The sequence below is a fragment of the Alexandromys fortis genome, unplaced genomic scaffold (genome assembly GCF_014885135.2).
Source record: "Alexandromys fortis isolate MF-2015 unplaced genomic scaffold, M_Fortis_MF-2015_v1.1 scaffold_0, whole genome shotgun sequence".
Taxonomy (NCBI): domain Eukaryota; kingdom Metazoa; phylum Chordata; class Mammalia; order Rodentia; family Cricetidae; genus Alexandromys; species Alexandromys fortis.
In genome coordinates, this window is record NW_026067949.1 from 39,801,173 (window position 1) to 39,819,724 (window position 18,552).

General features: G+C 36.1%; 1 protein-coding gene across 25 annotated transcripts in view; it reads right to left on the reverse strand.

Moving 5' to 3' along the window:
* Nucleotides 1-18,552, reverse strand: part of LOC126506295 (UDP-glucuronosyltransferase 2B17-like) — a 252,277-nt gene that overhangs the window by 53,787 nt on the left and 179,938 nt on the right. For 5 of the 25 annotated variants that reach the window (XM_050149745.1, XM_050149743.1, XM_050149740.1 and 2 more), the window contains exon 4: nt 17,306-17,393. The exons of 3 other annotated variants lie outside the window; for them this stretch is intronic. In XM_050149745.1, coding sequence (XP_050005702.1) covers nt 17,306-17,393 — 88 coding nt within the window. Of the gene's footprint in view, nt 1-376; nt 465-2,500; nt 2,633-3,236; nt 3,386-4,246; nt 5,016-13,243; nt 13,692-14,820; nt 14,889-15,460; nt 15,681-16,309; nt 16,358-17,276; nt 17,394-18,552 lie in introns of those variants that run through there. 17 more of the 25 variants (XM_050149732.1, XM_050149738.1, XM_050149728.1 and 14 more) reach the window with 10 other exon arrangements.

The window sequence follows — 18,552 nt, forward strand, 5'->3', positions numbered from 1 at the left end:
AAACACGGTCTCAAAAAAAAAAAAAAAAAAATAGATTGTGGTATTGTTGCATGATAAACTGTGTGAACTTTTTGTGATGGGCAATATGTCATTGATCATTAATGTCTCTTAACATTTTTGAAAAAATTCCTGCTTTAGAAAAGGTAACAGGCATAAAATTGAATCTGTAAAAGGCAAGGTAAGAACAGAATGCTTCCTGTGAGCAATGAACACTTTGTTCCTGGAATACAAATGCCAGCTCACTTTTCAATCTATTTCAAGCAAAACATATTTAAAAATTGGTTTTATTTTTGATTTTTCTAAAACGAATCAGTTTGCTTCCTATCTCATTTCAGCGTGTGACTCATATTTCAGTGATTCTTTCCCAGGGTCTCACCTAGAAGGTCATTCTGGGGGATCCACTTGAAAATCCTGGTATTGGGACCTAAGGTATCTGGTTTCATACCATCATATCTCCAAAACACCTGTTAGAGGTTAGACAATAATTTATATCAAATTTTAAACTGAAAATATAATATTTTAGAAATTAGACAGTGCTTAGCTAAATGCCATTCTTATCTCTGCTGTAGAGAAAAGGTAAAGAGACATTAGACAATAAGAACTATCAAAACATAAATCAGAGTATGGAACAGCATCTATGTTTCTCTTTACATTTAATCAGGTCTAATGGCATCATGATTTTTGATGTGAAAACATGAGAGAGTTAATGAAACGAATATATTTAAGAAAAGTATTTTTCGTTTACAAATCAGCTGCAAGGAAGAATAATTAACTTTATTTGTATTTACTACAATTCTTCTAATTTTCCATTCTTAGTTTTATGCCAGTTTAAAACAACTGCATACCTTACTCATATTCACTTGTCCTATGTTATTTTAATAGAGTTTGACACTTATTTTTTGTTATTCATTAATTTTTTCAGCAAATATTCCATATTAAAATTTTTCTCTGTTTACTAGTTTTTTTGGAAAAGGCACCGCCACGGATAATCAGAGAATGGAGTTCTCAGTCAAATCCATCCTGGCCATAATCTCACAGAGTGTATGTGTTTATGGTGTTCACTAATTACCAGTGACTTGGTTACTGGCATAAAGCTCCCATGCTTGCTTGCACCTTTCTGCATGTTGAGGAGGTGCTGCTTCCACCACGGAAGTAACAACTGCAGGGAGCAACTGACATAACTTCTTGCATGAATAAAATATTAAGTCTCATATTGCTCATCTTTGTTTGAGGCACCGGTTTTACTTAGAAATCACAGGAAGTGCAGAGACTGTTGCTGAGACTGGATATTCCTTTCATGTTGGAATGGAACCTGCTATGTTGCTCATAAGTTCCAGTAGCTGTAGAAATCATTCAAAATCCTAATGGTGCTGCATCTGACCCATACGATAGATGGCAAAGGACTTCAGGGTTAATATGCTTTGTGAAATGCCAAGCAGTTCCATAGGCAGACCACACAAATGGTGCTCATTTTGAAATCCCAAAACACCTTTCTAAATGCGAGCTTCACCTACACATTCAATATCTGTTTGCCACAATAAATTTAAACTTTTCTTCAGGATCTCAGGGAAAACCAGCACAAGTTATTACAGGGAGACTTTATGGGATGGGAAGCTAAAATCTAGTTTCTATGTACTCCAGACTAAAGTTCATTAAACTTTATTAATTATCTTCATGTGCCCTATGAAGAGAGGCAGCTGGACCTTTTCTGGCATCAGTCCTGTTTCTACTGGATTATCTCTTAGCTCCCATTTCTTTCTAAATGAAACACACTTTACTCTTCTGGGTTAGAGACAAAGTGCCATAGACAATGATTGACTGTGTGTGCTTCACCCTAAGGACAGGGACCATTCCACCTTCTCCTTTACATCGTCCTGTTTTAGGTTTGGCAGATTCAAGAATGGCCGACCCTTCCTTTCTTTCTTTTTTTTTTTTTTTTCTCTCAATGAACATGGTACAAAAGCACTGAGATGGTGAACTGTTTTCTCCCTTTCTTTGAAAAGTCTGCTGAGTGGTAACTAATGAAACCTAGTCCGGCATTCTCATAAAGAGAGCAAGGAAACCTGGGAAATCTAGATGGCTACAGCACAACTAGAAGTCTACTGATGTACTGCAAACATTTTTCAGTATCTGCTAATAAAGTTTTAAATAAAACTTCATTTTCCCCGAATGTCTTGATTCAAAGAAGGTTCAAGAAGAAGGAGTAAATAACCACTGAGAATTTATTATTTTTGTGTAGTTTTGCTCCCAGTATCATCAGACAAGAGAAGTTTAGATTGCACTCACTCAACATAATTTTCTCTCTGATCACAATGATTATGTCACTGTTATTGTCATCGAAAACACATTCTGTAGAATCTGCTATCTTTATCTTTGTTTCTAAACTGACTAAGGGCAATAATAATATTTGATTTTACATAAAGGGACATTCCAGTGTCACCCCTTTCCAGACTTTAGTAAACTAAGTAGAAAATTGCTTTCCATTAGGACCTCATTTTACCTTTTGTGGAATCTGTGCAAGGGCTGATGCAATTGTGTTGGCCTTTTCTTGTGTTGTGTTTTTGACCACTGATCCCAGAGAAAACACCACAACACCATGTTCCCCAGAGCTCTGTGCAAACTCTTCCATTTCCTGTGGATACAGTAATAATTTTATTATTGAAAATCAATAGCAGATGGAGTGCTGTTCAAATTACTACTAAAATAAGAGAAAAATGAAGCATTATGGGAACAATAAGTGCCAATGATCAAGCACACATAAGACAATCATTGCTGTCTTAATCACCCTGTACTCGTGGGATGTGCACTATGTATATTCATATCTTTGAGCAACAAATATACCAGGTATTATCTTATGAAAAAAATTTAAGCTGCATTAAGTACTTAGAAATGGTATATTTACAAATTTTACTCTCTATTTATATCCATGCTGCAATATGTATTTACTTGAAAACAAAACAGAAATTATTGAGCTATATGTTAGTCACTTGACAAATTTTGCATGAATAAGCATCACTTTTTTAGCATTAAATTATGTCTCCCCGAGGTTCTCAGGTCAGTCTATTAATGAAAGAAATGCATAGGTTTGTTACTGCTTTAACCTTGAACATCTTTTGGCAAGATGTTCTTTTTCCCCACTTTTTATTCACTGGAATAAAATTAAAAAAACGATGTAGAACCATTTTTAAATGAAATGAAGTAAAAAGAAAGAAAATTAACTAAAAGGATTTATTTACCTGAGGCAAGGGTTTGGCAGGTTTGCAGTGCAGTCCTCCAACAAACTCAATGTTTGGTAAGGTTGGGTAAGGAAACTCTAAATCCCAGTAGGAGCGAAGGAGCCACATTTCTGCTTTCTTCATGGTGTCAACCATAGTAGTAGGTCTTCCTAAAAGGAGAAATGACAGTTTTGGGTGGAAGAGCATTTTCATCATGAAAGTGTTGTCACGTGAATAAAATAATATTGTCTGAAAATATTGGAATCATGTTACTCAACGAAGCAAAGCAAACATTCATGATACAAATACATTAAGTTTTTCACAAATGCAATCAAAGCATAATTAATCTGTGGTTTACAAAATATATGTATGTTAAAGGTGAGCTGAGATGAAATGCTACTGCCACCTCGATGATTTAGCAGTTCTGTTTATTGTAGAAGCCATAAAGCCCCTATGTACTGCTATGCACCTTGTTCTTCTTTGAAGCTTCAGAAAACACATGCAAATATAAAAGAACACTCTAAATCTAGAGTCAAAATATTCCAGCTAATTATGGACACAACTTTTGCAGGAATTACGTTTGTTTCTACAACAAACAGGCCATTTCTTGACTCTTGGTTTTCTAAGAGAATTATGAGGGTTATGTCTGGAAGAATTTCTTGCATCTGTCTCTACTTTTCATTTGGATTAGCAGTGTAATGATATGTATCTCTTTTTAAAAGTACTTACAAATACTATCTGGAATGTTCTCAGAAAGTTTGAGAATAGTAATTTTTGCTCTTGCTTCATTGGGACTTAACTTATTTAAACTAGGAGACCATGATTGCCAACAATACAGAACAAACATATTTGGGTTCAAACTTAAGTAGTCTTTAAAATGAAGGTTTGGAAATGATGCTGTAGTGATATTGTTACACAATATTATTATTTCTTTTAACCATTTCAGCACAAAAGACATATTTGTGCCTAAGATTACTTTTCAGAGCAATGCTATTTAGGCCCTCACCCTTGTGATGAAAAATACAACTTACCTAAAATTTCACTGAAAAATGGATCCCAATCCTTAGCAGGAAATGACTCAAAGAAAAAGTCAAAATATAACAAACATATCATATTTTCTACCCTCTCCATGAATGACATTTGACCACTTAACTTTGACATAACTATAGGCACATAAGAGGGAGGGAATGAAAGTCCCGCACTAAACTTTTCTAATCCGTAGCCACCAGCATGGCGAAGACTATACATAAAGGGTACTTGGAGTACCTCAGCTATCAGCTCACCACAGGGACCAATAGCATCTGAAAAAACAACATCAAACTTGGATTCCTGTAGTTTTGCCATAAATTGTTTGTTTGTAACTACTTCTCTACAAAGGTTTAACATATAATCAGAAAATTGCCCAAATAGTATGTTAAACGATGGGTAATATCTCCAACATGAACCTTTTGGAACATCATATATCCACCTATTGACCCATTCAGTAAAAAACTTTTCTACTTTGTCATTATTGGTGGCTGTAGGAAATGTCTCATATTTAAGACCAGATGCTTTTTTGGGATCAAGAAAGACAGAAGATGAAGGTCTCAGAACTGTCACTTCATGGCCACGTTGTACAAGTTCATCCAGAATTATCTTCAGATTCATCCAGTGGCTGTATTCCAATGGCCATACCAACACCTTCCCACAGCTCCCAGATCTGAAGTAGCAAGTCATCTGCAGGAGCAGCAGAGCAGACATCCACTTCACAGGCATCCTGGAGAATCAAAGTCCTTTTGTTCACAGTGTGCCGCTTTCTGTCACTATTTGTGCTTTTAACTAAGAAGGAATTAGCCAAGAAGTTAAAATATAACTTGTATTGCTCAAACCTGTTATTGAACCACCATCAATATGTAGAAGGACAAAGGAGGGAAGGCTAATTTAATTGCTATCTTTATACATGAGTATGTTTAAAGCCTCTTTTATGATGAAGTGTTTTCAGTAAGCCAGGAGGTGTGACTGTGTGTTCAATTATCTATGCTCATAGATTCTAGAATAGTCTAAAATATTTCACAAAACATTTTACTGAAAGAAATTATGTGGCTGCTCCCTGTTTTTTTTCTCAACAGAATGAAAAGCATATTAATTTACATATTTGATCATTATTTCTCCCATAGTAAAAATGGAAGATTTTTGTAATAATGTTGATGTTCTGATGTGCATAAAATTCACCAACTTTAACTCTGTGCCAAATTTTTATAGTATATTTGCAATAAGGCATAAACACTTTGACTACCAGTTTGCAAGCATTTCATGAGAAGTAGTAACCATATTTTCGGAAAGGAAAGAAAACCTGGAAAAGTGAAACCAGCCATTCCACTGGCATGTTTCAGAAAGGACTAAGTATGGAAAGATATGGTGAGATTGTCCAACAAAGGTGTAAGGGCCAGAAGTAGTGGACAGTTGGTGCAGAACAATATTCTCTGGACATCCAGAACCATTACACATATGAATCCTAGTGGCTGTGGCTGGATTCAGAAGACCTACCTAAAATTAAACAAGGCATAATCCTAGAATGGATAGTGCCCATGCCTACCTGTGTAGGTATTGGTAGGTGATGGATTTTCTGAAGTTCATTAGAAATGTATGGATCTACAAACAGAGTAAAGTTAGCTGGTATAGAAATCTATGCAATACAAAAACATACATTAGCAATGTGGTCACTTGAAGAAGCAATGTAAATTGCCCCTACAATTGAAAGTTTAGAATCAATGAACTTCAGGTTTATTCCCTATACTCAGGGAAGGAAAACACTGGGTTAAGAAATGTTGCACTAATTATTATCTGAATGGAAATGTATTGCCTGACAACAATAAAAATACCTGTGAACAATAGGGAAACATGTTGAGGGGTTCCCTAAAGGCCTTCCAAAATAAAAGGCTTTGGATGTGGAAACAACATTGATTCCAGACTTCAGATTGTAATCAATCTAGCCTTTTGTTACAAGATGTTATTCAAGAAAATACTGCTATTGGTAGTCCTTGCCCTAATGTATTGCTGTTTCCTCTCTTCAATGTCAATACCGAGGACTTATACTGCCTCAAACGGTTGGACATTTATGGCTTTGCAATAGTTTATTTATGAATGCAATCATAGTTCATGCAGGAGTTATTGATGGAGATTAAACAGGGGACATTGCAGTGCCTACAAATTGGTCATTTAAGACAGAAGAAAAATTGCAGTTATTAGTATTGTCTATATAGCCCTTCACAAAGAGTCATGCTTTGTGAGTAAGGACTCAATACAAGTAATAGTATATAGAGTTAAGCACCCTACAAAAGAAAAAATGATAAACCATTATTGGATTTAAAAATAAAAGGAAAATGTTTACAGTATTATTTAGTTGTGATGGGACTAATGTTTCTTTTATAACCATGGAATAATGGCCACCTAAATTGTTTATTATGGGGGGTAAATTCAACCCTGATGGGGTTGGAAACTATGAGTTCTAAAAGATTAAACAGAATGCTACAAAATTACAATATATAGGCCCAGAAGTCATAATGGAAATCCTCCAGACTTTTGTTACTCATGTTGTGATTAATTTTGATAGAGAGACTTGTACAATGGACTCATGCAGAGATCTATATTTCCACATCTGATGATATCCATTCTTCAGAATGAAAATTATAATAGAAAAGTTGGGTTATCAAAAAGGAAAAGGACTAGGAAAAGAGATGCAAGGGAGTATAAGACCTATATTCCCATGTGAAAAGTACATAAGTACGAATTAGATTTTAAATAAGATTCAAAAATTATAAAAATCCTAGTGAAATTACTTAGGATATAGTACATAAATATGGGCTTATTGTTATACCTGAAAAAGTACAGAGTTGAGACACTGTATAATATCTGGGGCAACTAGTTACTAGAGCAACTGCTAAGCAACATCCCACCTCCCCATCAAATGTCCATTAGACAATTTAAAAACATTCAGTGCCTTTCACAAATTGTTATACCACATTATGAATGCCTAATTATGACCCAAACAATCTATCTAAAACTCTGAAAGGAGAGACAACATTATATAGTTCTTAATTTTATCTTAAGTTTCAAGGAAGAATTATGGCTATTTAATTTTAAACTTAAAGATGCATTTGTATATTGTGTACTGTCATAGCCACAATTTGGGGTGACATATGTTGGGGTGGTATCTTTTGGGGTTCAGCCTTGATAGTACTTGCATGTTCCAGGGTAGAGAGAAGCATGTGGATTAGAAAAATTAGGTAGGAGGAGTAGAGATATGAAAAAAGTACGGAGATGCAGGATAGAAGCAGGAGGATTATTCAGTGAATACAGAATATGTCTATGTTTATTTTCCATACGTTTATATACCTTAATCCAAAAAAAAGGGGGAAGAAGGCAAAAGACTTATTTAACGTGACACAAAGAACAAATAGAACAATTACTTGCCTCGATACTTCAGATGTCAAGTCACCATTTTCTGAGTTAAGCATTCTGATGTTTTAGGCAGGACATGCAGTGACTACACCCTAGACCAAGTACCTGTAAGCAGCCACTTCCTGGGTCAAACCTCCTCTCTTATCCTTGGAGCAGCAGAAATAGACTTCAATTCTCGGACTTTGGTCAAGGTAGAGTGGAACCACTTCAGTGGGCCCCCAGTGTGGGCCCCATTTGCTACCTTTAAACTTATTTTCACCACTTAATTGTGTCCTAGAGGTAGTGTAGCACAAAGGATAAACCTTTAGAATGGATTTGTTTACACCATAAGGGCCATAAAATACTAACTGCTTACCTTCCTTTTCTTGATCAATCAGTAAATCAGCGGAGGGCCCAATGTCAACAATCATATGACGTTGATTCTTGCTGCACTATATTACGTCTGACTAACAGTCAGGTTTAAAGAGAGTTACATAACTGAATGGGTTTTCAAATTTTATTCATACATTACTATGGAGGATAGAAAATGATTTACATTTATCTTAATATCCTATTGTATCTAGGAATGTGTTTTTGCCCTTCTGCCAGATGTAGTAAATAGGAGTAGATCTACTTCAGAGTAACTACTACTGCTTGCTGTTGTTATCCAAATAATGTTTAAATTGTCTTTTATGGTACTCTGTGGGAAAACAAGTTTTTGCCCCACAGGACTTCTTGTTATGATTGTACATAGCTTCAATTACTGTGATATTTGTTCATATGTCCTTTCCCAACCTTCACAGTAGATGTTGTCTGATGCTCTGAATAAAGTTGACTATTGCATGATCCTTTATTCTGCCTCATTTTCTGGCCCATTCTCTCAAGTATCATTGTATTTGAAGCAGAGACAGTATAGGTTTTAAGATAAAATATTCAACCCTTTCAGGTTCCCTATACTCAGCTGCCCAAGGAACTAACTGGGGACATCGCCTTGGGCTCCTGGGAGCCACTCTAGGTTCAAGTCTCTTGCCAACCCTAAGGTGGCTCCCTTAACTAAGATATGTGCTTCCCTGCTCCCCTATCCAACCTTCCTTTATCCCAATCTTCCTGTTTCCCCAAGTTCCCCCCATTCTCCCATTCTCACTTTTCTCTCCCCATTTCCCCTTACCCCCATCCCACTCCACCCCCAAGATCCCAATTTTCTCCCCGGCAATTTTGTCTACTTCCCATAGCCAAGAGGATAGCTATATGTTTTTCTTTGTGTTCACCTTCTTATTTAGCTTCTTTAGGTTCACCAATTATAGACTCTGTGACCTTTATTTATGGCTAGAAACCAATTATGAGTGAGTACATCCCATGTTCATCTTTTTGGGTCCGGGTTACCTCACTCAGGATAATGTTTTCTGTTTCCATCCATTTGCATGCAAAATTCGAGAAGTCATTGTTTTTTACCGCAGCGTAGTACTCTAATGTGTATATATTCCACACTTTCTTCATCCATTCTTCCATTGAAGGGCATCTAGGTCAATATGGCTGCCACCCTTTCCCATTTCTGCAAACACATACACATCCTCAGGGGAAATCAACAATGAACAATACACCCAGTCACCTCTATAAAGAACAGATATTGGTTCTTAGCATACTAGGGTATTCTGTGATTGCATTATTAAAAAGTGGCTTTTTCTTAGAATCCAGATGATCGATGGACTTTAAGGGTAGAGGTATAAATGTATTTATTCATACTGTACTATGATTTTCTGCTTTTAACAATGACCAGAAAGAACAAAGCATAAGAAAACTTTGGCTTCTTGTAGACAGTAGCAATGAAGGACAAAGTGATTCTCTGTGTCCACTCACAAGCCATTACTTTGGTGGCCAAATATTAGCTGCCTCTGCTATAGTATCTATATTTATAAATATAAGACTTGTAAAAATCTTTCAGAGATTTAAGTGAAAATCATTACTTAATAATCTGAATAATCATCACTCTAAATATATGATACCTTCATATACTTTGTTTACATTCTGCACTCACATTCTGTGAGATTTTTCTGTTGAATCTCCTTTGGTGAAGTTAGAATAATCTTGGCTTTTCTCAAACTGCTGAATCACAATGACACTATTCATCATCACACTCAGAGAAGTGAGGTCTTTTAGTTGTTGATAAAAGGGTAATCATTAACTGCAAATTCTTGGTCTTATAAGGTGAAATATGAGAATGATTAATTAATAACAATGATTATTGTCTAAAAGCCAGAAAGGCCTGAAATCATGTACTGCAGATCTAAGAGATCAAAGCTGGCAGCCCAGACTGTTATACCTAACAAAACTTTCAATAACATAACAGACACTGATAAAATGCAGAGATTCATAAGAATATACTTTAAAAACCAACCGGAAGGTGTGGTGGGAAAAGAAACTGTGCTTGAGATGTGTATGAAAAGAAAATAAATAAATACAAAAATAAATACATGCCACCCCTTCCAACCTTCCAAAAAAAACCAAGCAATTAAACAAAAAGCCCTATGATTTTACCCAATTGGAAAATTTTAAAGAAATGGTAATTTTTTGATAGGTACTCAGCAAACTTACACCAAAATCAGACAAGCAATTTAGATATGTGTAATGATGGATTTTATGCTTAAAGAGTATTAGGAAGCAGCCTTCCATTTAGGACATTTGTATTATCCATTCTTTAACTCATATTACATTCAGTCCATAACTTACTGCATGAAGCTCTTACTTAAGAGTTGTATACCCTCACATTGATGTGTCAGCTTCATGCATCATCTGGGTGGGTCCTAGAGAAGGGGGTATTGGGAGGTATAAGTATTGTCAGTTCTAAGTTTCCTAAATATACTTGTGAATGTATGTGTGGGGTTATCTCTTTTGCTAATAAACCTGAGCAGTCTCAAAAAAAACCTCAAGATTGTCTGGAGACATTTGACTTCTTGGGGAACAAGGCCTTAGAATAGAACAAATGGGTCTCCTTGTGCTAAGACTCTGGAGGCCCTGACCCAGTTGGCAAGATCACTGGACGGCTTGCTCCATGATTTTGGGCATGTGTAGGAGGAGGGTTATTGTTCTTCCAAGCTGCCCAGCTAACTCAGACCCTAAATAATCATACAAACTGTATTAATTAAAAACACTACTTGGCCCATTAGCTCTAACTTCTTATTGGTAACTCTTACATCTTAATTTAACCCATTTCAAGTAATCTGTGCATCACCACGAGGTTGTGGCCTACCAGCAAAGTTTCAGCATGTCAATCTCCAGCAGAAACATGGCTTCTCTCTGACTTCATTCTTCTTCCTCACAGCATACAGCCTAGTTTTTCCCACCTAGTTCTGTTCTTCCCTGCCATAGGCTCAAATCAGTTCCTTATTCATTAATCAATAAAGCAACACATAGACAGAAGGACCTCCTACACCAGGTATGACCCTGGAAACATGTGCACCAGGTGATTTCCCTGTTTTCACGATGCTAGCCATACTGCTTTCTGAGTCACAGTAGGTCATGAGGGTATATTTGCTGTAATATACTGGAAAGGATACTTTTAACCACAACAGTTTTTGAAAAATGTTTTTAAATAGATTATATTAAGAGTTAATGGGAACATTCAAGGAACAGGGAATGAAGCAGAACCACAAAAATTATTTACAGTTACCTATGCCAATATCCCAAAAAGTTATGGAGATACAACAAGGGACACACATTACCAACTATTAAGTGTAACTTTCCACCTACACGATCAATGAAAAACCCTGGTATGACCCCAAAGGAGATAGAGTAGTACAAAGTGGAGAAAAGATTGATCCAGCTTTGACTGGTGAATTGATCCTAAGAACCCGGACTCTATCAGATGAAAATATTAACCAGAAGAGACAACTGTCTCTCACCCTGCATGAGACAATAATCACATATGCTGACAACTAGGTACACTGTTATATCTGTAAGTGTAGAGGGTTAGAAAAGTTTCTTTGTAGCTTGCAAGATTGCTTATGCTTCTAAGAGTAGAGATATAGAGCAAAAAGGTAGTAACTACTGGTGCGAGAGTTGTTGGATGCAAGGGGAAAGAAGTAAGTAACAAACTGGTAATTATTGTAACCATTTCCTGAAACTTAGATAGCAATACTGGTCATATAAACCATTGAAACTATATAAATAGACAGCCCAGTCTATCCGAGGCTATCTGTTTGAACAACAGGTGGCCACAGTCTCTTCTTGGTGCCGACTTCATATATTCATCCCATGTTATCAAACCCACATGGAGTAAGGCTTCCAGCATATGATTATTTTAATTCTGTTTTGAATCTATAGTTCCTGTTTTAGTCCTGTTTTTAAGCATTACTGTTAAAAAGAAAATTAATGCTGACTAGAAATTTTAGAAATGAATAAGGTTACATCATTTCTAGCCTTTTATATGACAGGTAACCATCTTCCATTCTAAAATACTTTTAATAGATGACGTATTTAAAATATTCTAAACAAGTTTTAAATTAATTTTGTGTGATATTTAAACTGAAACAATTTAATATATAGTTGATTTTCCAGAGTGTATAAAATTTATCTTTATGTGTAGATTGAGATGATGTATTTGTTTCCCAGCTGTTTAGACCCAAATAATCACATAAAACTATATTAATTACAACACTGTTTGGCCAATAGCTTATGTATATTTCTAGCTAACTCATATCTTCTTTTAACCTATTTTTTAAATTTTTGAATCACCATGAGGTTGTGGCCTACTGGTAAGGTTTTGCCTGGCTGCTGGTATCTTTCTCCTTCTGTAGCTACATGGCATCTCTCAGACACCACATTGTCTTGAGGGATTGGCATCCTTGTCCCTTTCACATCTCATGAGGACCACGACTTCTTCCAGCATGTTGAGATGCACCTGCGATCTGAGCATCCCCCTCTTTGTGGACGGGATCACCTCAGCTTTCGTTCTTATTATTTCCCTGTTAAGAATGTGGTTGATGGAGATCTTTGTGAGCAGTTCAACTCCATGGAGCCCAACAAGCAGAAGAATGTCTCTGAGGAGCTGGACCGAACCCCACCTGAAGTGTCCAAGAAGCTTGAGGATATTCTGACCCGTTATGCTTTCTGAGCCCATCTTCATCTGGGGGCTTGTCAAATCGCCCCTCTTTGTTCCCATCACTACTGTCTGGCTTCTGCCACATGGCAGGAGAAAAGTGATGTGATAATTAAGACTGTAATGTTAAAGCCAATAGCTCTGCACCCTCAGCTCCTCCTTTGGAACAACTGGTTCTCCTTACAGTTGGCACTGAGGTCCGCTCCTCGATATAATGAGCTTCAGGGTGGAACACAGTATTCCTTATTCCAAAAGCCATCCCTAAATTCTGGCTCTTGTCTACTTTTGTACACACTCTTAATTTTCATTGTTTTTCTGTAAATACAGTTTTATACAATGTTGCTTTGTGAGATGGAGGGAGGCAAGCTAGGGTGCAGCCATGCTGGTTGCAGTGTGGCTTAGTTCTGCCCTCTGAACCCTCCCGGATATATAAAACTAATTTTTAAGGTGAAAGAAAAAAAAATATATAAACTTAACTACCCGTCCTATATAAGCCAATGAAAGAGAACAGTAATGGTGAGAGGAGAAAAAAACTTTATTTGATGTGGTCACACTGGAAAGATCAACATATAGTTCAGGAAGCCTCTACTGTACTTGCCCAGTTCATCTGAGAGTGCTTAAGAGATTTAGGTATATATAGGGCTAGAATTGAATGAAATAGTCTTGTCTTCTCTCTTAAAGAGTCCTATTCCTTTTTATTCTTTTGCTTCTTTACAAAGAATCGGTAAACAAACAAGCAACATTTTATAGTGAGGAAAATCATAGCTGACACACAGGCCAGGAGGAATCCAATCACATCTAGAGAGTAGTACTGGTACCAGGTGAGGTTAAAGGCAAGAGGCTTCAGGTGCTTGGCCCCTTTGTGGCGCATGACATACTCAACCCAGAAGACAGCTCTGTCCAGGGGCTTCATGGGCTGGTCATGGTGAATGGTTGATAACCACTTCACATTCTTTTTATAGCTAAAGGAAAATACAATGCGTATTAATTTACAGAAAGAAGAAACATATGTGTATAAATTTATGTGTATCATAATGATGATTATATGAAAATATAAAGAAAATTGTGTGTTTATTACAGTAAAGATCTTCTTAAATAATGTATCATCTAGAACTTCAACACACAGGATTTTAATATATAAAAATGCTAGGAAAAGACAAATATTCATGAGTAAGAGATCAGATTCAATTAGCATCCCAAAGCAAAATAAACAAAGTCAAAATGAACTAGCCTTTGAGGCCTTGAAACACAAGTAAGTGAGAGAGCAATTGCTAGTGTAGCTGGTACAGAACAGTAAAACAATTTGGAAATGGATAACGATGCATCATTTTCACTGTGGTCCATATCTGGGCAAAGCTGTTAAGGAGTTGGGTTTAATGAGGAATTTGTATTGACCACTTATTAGTGCTTATGGGTTATAAATGTAGGTGTGCAGTGATTGTTCATTTAGTGGATTCTTGATCTTTTAATAAATTTCTCCTTCTAGTTTTTAAACTGTTAAATGGAAATAATAAAATGTCTCTATTCAGGTGAAAATGCTTTTTTTTTTTAATTTTTTTTTGAGCTCTACATTTTCCTCTGCTCAGCTTCCTGCCTCTTCCCTCCCCTTTAACCCTCCCCAAAGTTCCCCATGTTCCTATTTTACTAAGGAGATCTTGTCTTTTTCTACTTCCCATGTAGATTAGATCTATGTATGATTCTCTTGACTCTTGGAATACTGTGAATTATTCTTACTGTAAGCAAGAATTAGAGTAAATTGTTGCAATTGCTCTTCATGTTTTTCTTTTATTTTTTTTTAATGTTGAGAAAATTCAATATTTTACGCTGAAACATTGAAGATATATTTGATTCTAGTGGTGAAATGGTTACAGACCAGAATATATGAGATAGGAATCTAGCTTATGGACATTGCTCATCAAGTGTACAGTTTAGCATGCTGAATCATAATAGAGTACCAATGGTGATAGAGGCAACTTCCTTTCTTATTATTTATAATATACTGGAGAATAGCAGCCAAAAATGCAGAGAAAGGTAAGAGCTTTTCAGAAAAAGGCAGAAATAGTAATATAGTTGTTATGCAGGAGATCTGACCTGTAATAATGAAGTTGTACATTTTACTGAAGACTAATTCTGTGTGTGTCATAAGCCTTCAAAATCACCTATGAATCAAATTATTGTCAGAAACAAATTTGTAAGATTAAATATAAATGGAAGTAAAGATTAATTTTTATCTTACTGATTTACAGAAAGCCATTTTGAGGTGATTTTTTAAAGTAAAAGAAAAAATGGTGGGCATGCTGATTTGCTTCACTCAACTTCAACTATCAGTACTTATTTGAACAAAACTGTATTTACTCTAAAATTAAACCTCTGATAATATTTGTTTTACTAAAACAGCTCAAAAGTCCTTTGGTCTTAGCTGTTGGCACATGCTTACTATTCTACAACTTTGTATGATGAAAGATGAGGATGTCAAGTTAAACTCAGACATTCTCTAAAACAAAAATAATGAGGAAATACATTGATAGTCCCTCACTGTCTAATTCAGATCATTGAACTTATCATTATTTCTTTGTCTAGGTTATTTGCTGCTCTCTGGAACTCTAGTGAGAAATTATTTATAATAAATAGGCTAGTGATAAAGCTCACTGTTAGATTAGTTGCTCAGCATGCATGTGTAAAGTTCTGGGTTCCACTACAACACAATAAATAAATATATGTTTATACTCACGACGGATTGTTAATGACTTCCTTCAGGGCATTAAGCAAATCTGAACTTGTCATTGTATGAAAATCTACTGAAGCAGCTGCTCCTTTGGCCACCATGTGAGCAATGTTATCATATTGTTCTGCAAACATAGGGATGCCAACCATAGGGACCCCATGATGAATTGACTCATAAATGCCATTGGCTCCACCATGAGTTACAAAAACTCTAGTTTTTGGATGACCTAGGATCGGAAGAACAACAGAAAATATACTAATTAGAGCTCTTAGATATAAGTAAAAACCTGTAATCAAGTGATCAAAGGGTCAGTGTATTTTTAACATTGAATAATACAACTTTTGGGTATATATCCAAAGGATGCTCAATCGTGCCACAAGGACATGTGCTCAGTATGTTAATAGCAGCTTTGTTTGTCATAACCAGAACCTGGAAACAACCTAAATGCCCCTCGAATGAAGAATTGATGAGGAAAATATGGTACATTTACAGAAAGAAGTACTACACAGCAGAAAAAATAACGACAGCTTGAATTTTGCTGGAAAATGGATAGAGCTAGAAAACATTATTTTGAGTGAGGTAACCCAGACACAGAAAAACAAATATCACATGCCCTCACTCATAGGTGGTTTTTAAACATAAAGCAAAGAAAACCAGCCTACAAACCACAATCCCAGAGAACTTAGGCAACAATGAGGACACTAAGAGAGACTTACATAGATTTAATTTACATGGAAAATAGAAAGTATAATTAAACAATAAGATCTCCTGAGTAAATTGGGAGCATGTAGACCTTGGGGGAGGGTTGAAGAGTGAAGGGGAGAGGTAGCGAAGGGAGCATCCAAGAAATCTCACCAGTGTGATTGCCTAAATAAGACCTGCATCATGAAATCTCCTGTTGACCTGCCAACATAGATGGAGAAAATTTCACAAAGTCCTATTCTTCTAGGGAAAACTGTAGACAATCAAAGCTGTCAAGATGGGGAGAGCCAGGTGTCTCCAGTATGACATCCCTGATCTATTATCCAATATTCCATTGTCAGCCCTAAACATGTGTAAATAACAAGCAACAAAAATTGGACCTAGTGGGATGATAAGATGGTAGAGCGAGAAGGGGAAAGAAGGCTGAAAATGGTGATAATATAGTACTTACAAATGATTTTCTCAAAAATTATGTATTTCACAAGGGAAATGATAACTAACACATGTACTAAGTCTGACACAAGGTTTATAGGGCATTCAGCACAACCATGACAACCAGAGTATTATATTGTGCCAGGACAACCATGGCAATCACAGTGCTGTATTGTAGCTATGCAGTGGTGATGCACATCTTTAATCCCAGCACTCAGGAGCCAGAGGCAGGAGGATCCCTGTGCCAGCCTGGTGTACAAGAGCTACTTCCAGGGCTGGCTCCAAAGTTACAGAGAAAGACGGTCTCAAAAAAAAAATAAAAATAGATTGTGGTATTGTTGCATGATAAACAGTGTGAACTTTTTGTGATGGGCAATATGTCATTGATCATTAATATTTCTTAACATTTTTGAAAAGTGATGGGCAATATGTCATTGGTCATTAATATTTCTTAACATTTTTGAAAAATTCCTGCTTTAGAAAAGGTAACAGGCATAGAATTGAATCTGTAAAAGGCAAGGTGAGAACAGAATGGTTCCTGTGAGCAATGAACACTTTGTTCCTGGAATACAAATACCAGCTCACTTTTCAATCTATTTCAAGCAAACATATTTAAAAATTGGTTTTATTTTTGATTTTTCTAAAACGAATCAGTTTGCTTCCTATCGCATTTCAGCGTGTGACTCACATTTCAGTGATTCTTTCCCAGGGTCTCACCTAGAAGGTCATTCTGAGGGATCCACTTGAAAATCCTGGTATTGGGACCTAAGGTATCTGGTTTCATACCATCATATCTCCAAAACACCTGTTAGAGGTTAGACAATAATTTATATCAAATTTTAAAACTGAAAATATAATATTTTAGAAATTAGACAGTGCTTAGCTAAATGCCATTCTTATCTCTGCTGTAGAGAAAAGGTAAAGAGACATTAGACAATAAGAACTATCAAAACATAAATCAGAGTATGGAACAGCATCTATGTTTCTCTTTACATTTAATCAGGTCTAATGGCATCATGATTTTTGATGTGAAAACATGAGAGAGTTAATGAAACGAATATATTTAAGAAAAGTATTTTTCGTTTACAAATCAGCTGCAAGGAAGAATAATTAACTTTATTTGTATTTACTACAATTCTTCTAATTTTCCATTCTTAGTTTTATGCCAGTTTAAAACAACTGCATACCTTACTCATATTCACTTGTCCTATGTTATTTTAATAGAGTTTGACACTTATTTTTTGTTATTCATTAATTTTTTCAGCAAATATTCCATATTAAAATTTTTCTCTGTTTACTAGTTTTTTGGAAAAGGCACCACCACGGATAATCAGAGAATAGAGTTCTCAGTCAATTCCATCCTGGCCATAATCTCACAGAGTGTATGTGTTTATGGTGTTCACTAATTACCAGTGACTTGGTTACTGGCATAAAGCTCCCATGCTTGCTTGCACCTTTCTGCATGTTGAGGAGGTGCTGCTTCCACCACGGAAGTAACAACTGCAGGGAGCAACTGACATAACTTCTTGAATGAATAAAATATTAAGTCTCATATTGCTCATCTTTGTTTGAGGCACAGGTTTTACTTAGAAATCACAGGAAGTGCAGAGCACTTCATCACACGAGTCATATCACTGTTGCTGAGACTGGATATTCCTTTCATGTTGGAAAGGAACCTGCTGTGCTGCTCATAAGTGCCAGTAGCTGTAGAAATCATTCAAAATCCTAATGGTGCTGCATCTGACCCATACGATAGATGGCAAAGGACTTCAGGGTTAATATGCTTTGTGAAATGCCAAGCAGTTCCATAGGCAGACCACACAAATGGTGCTCATTTTGAAATCCCAAAACACCTTTCTAAATGCGAGCTTCACCTACACATTCAATATCTGTTTGCCACAATAAATTTAAACTTTTCTTCAGGATCTCAGGGAAAACCAGCACAAGTTATTACAGGGAGACTT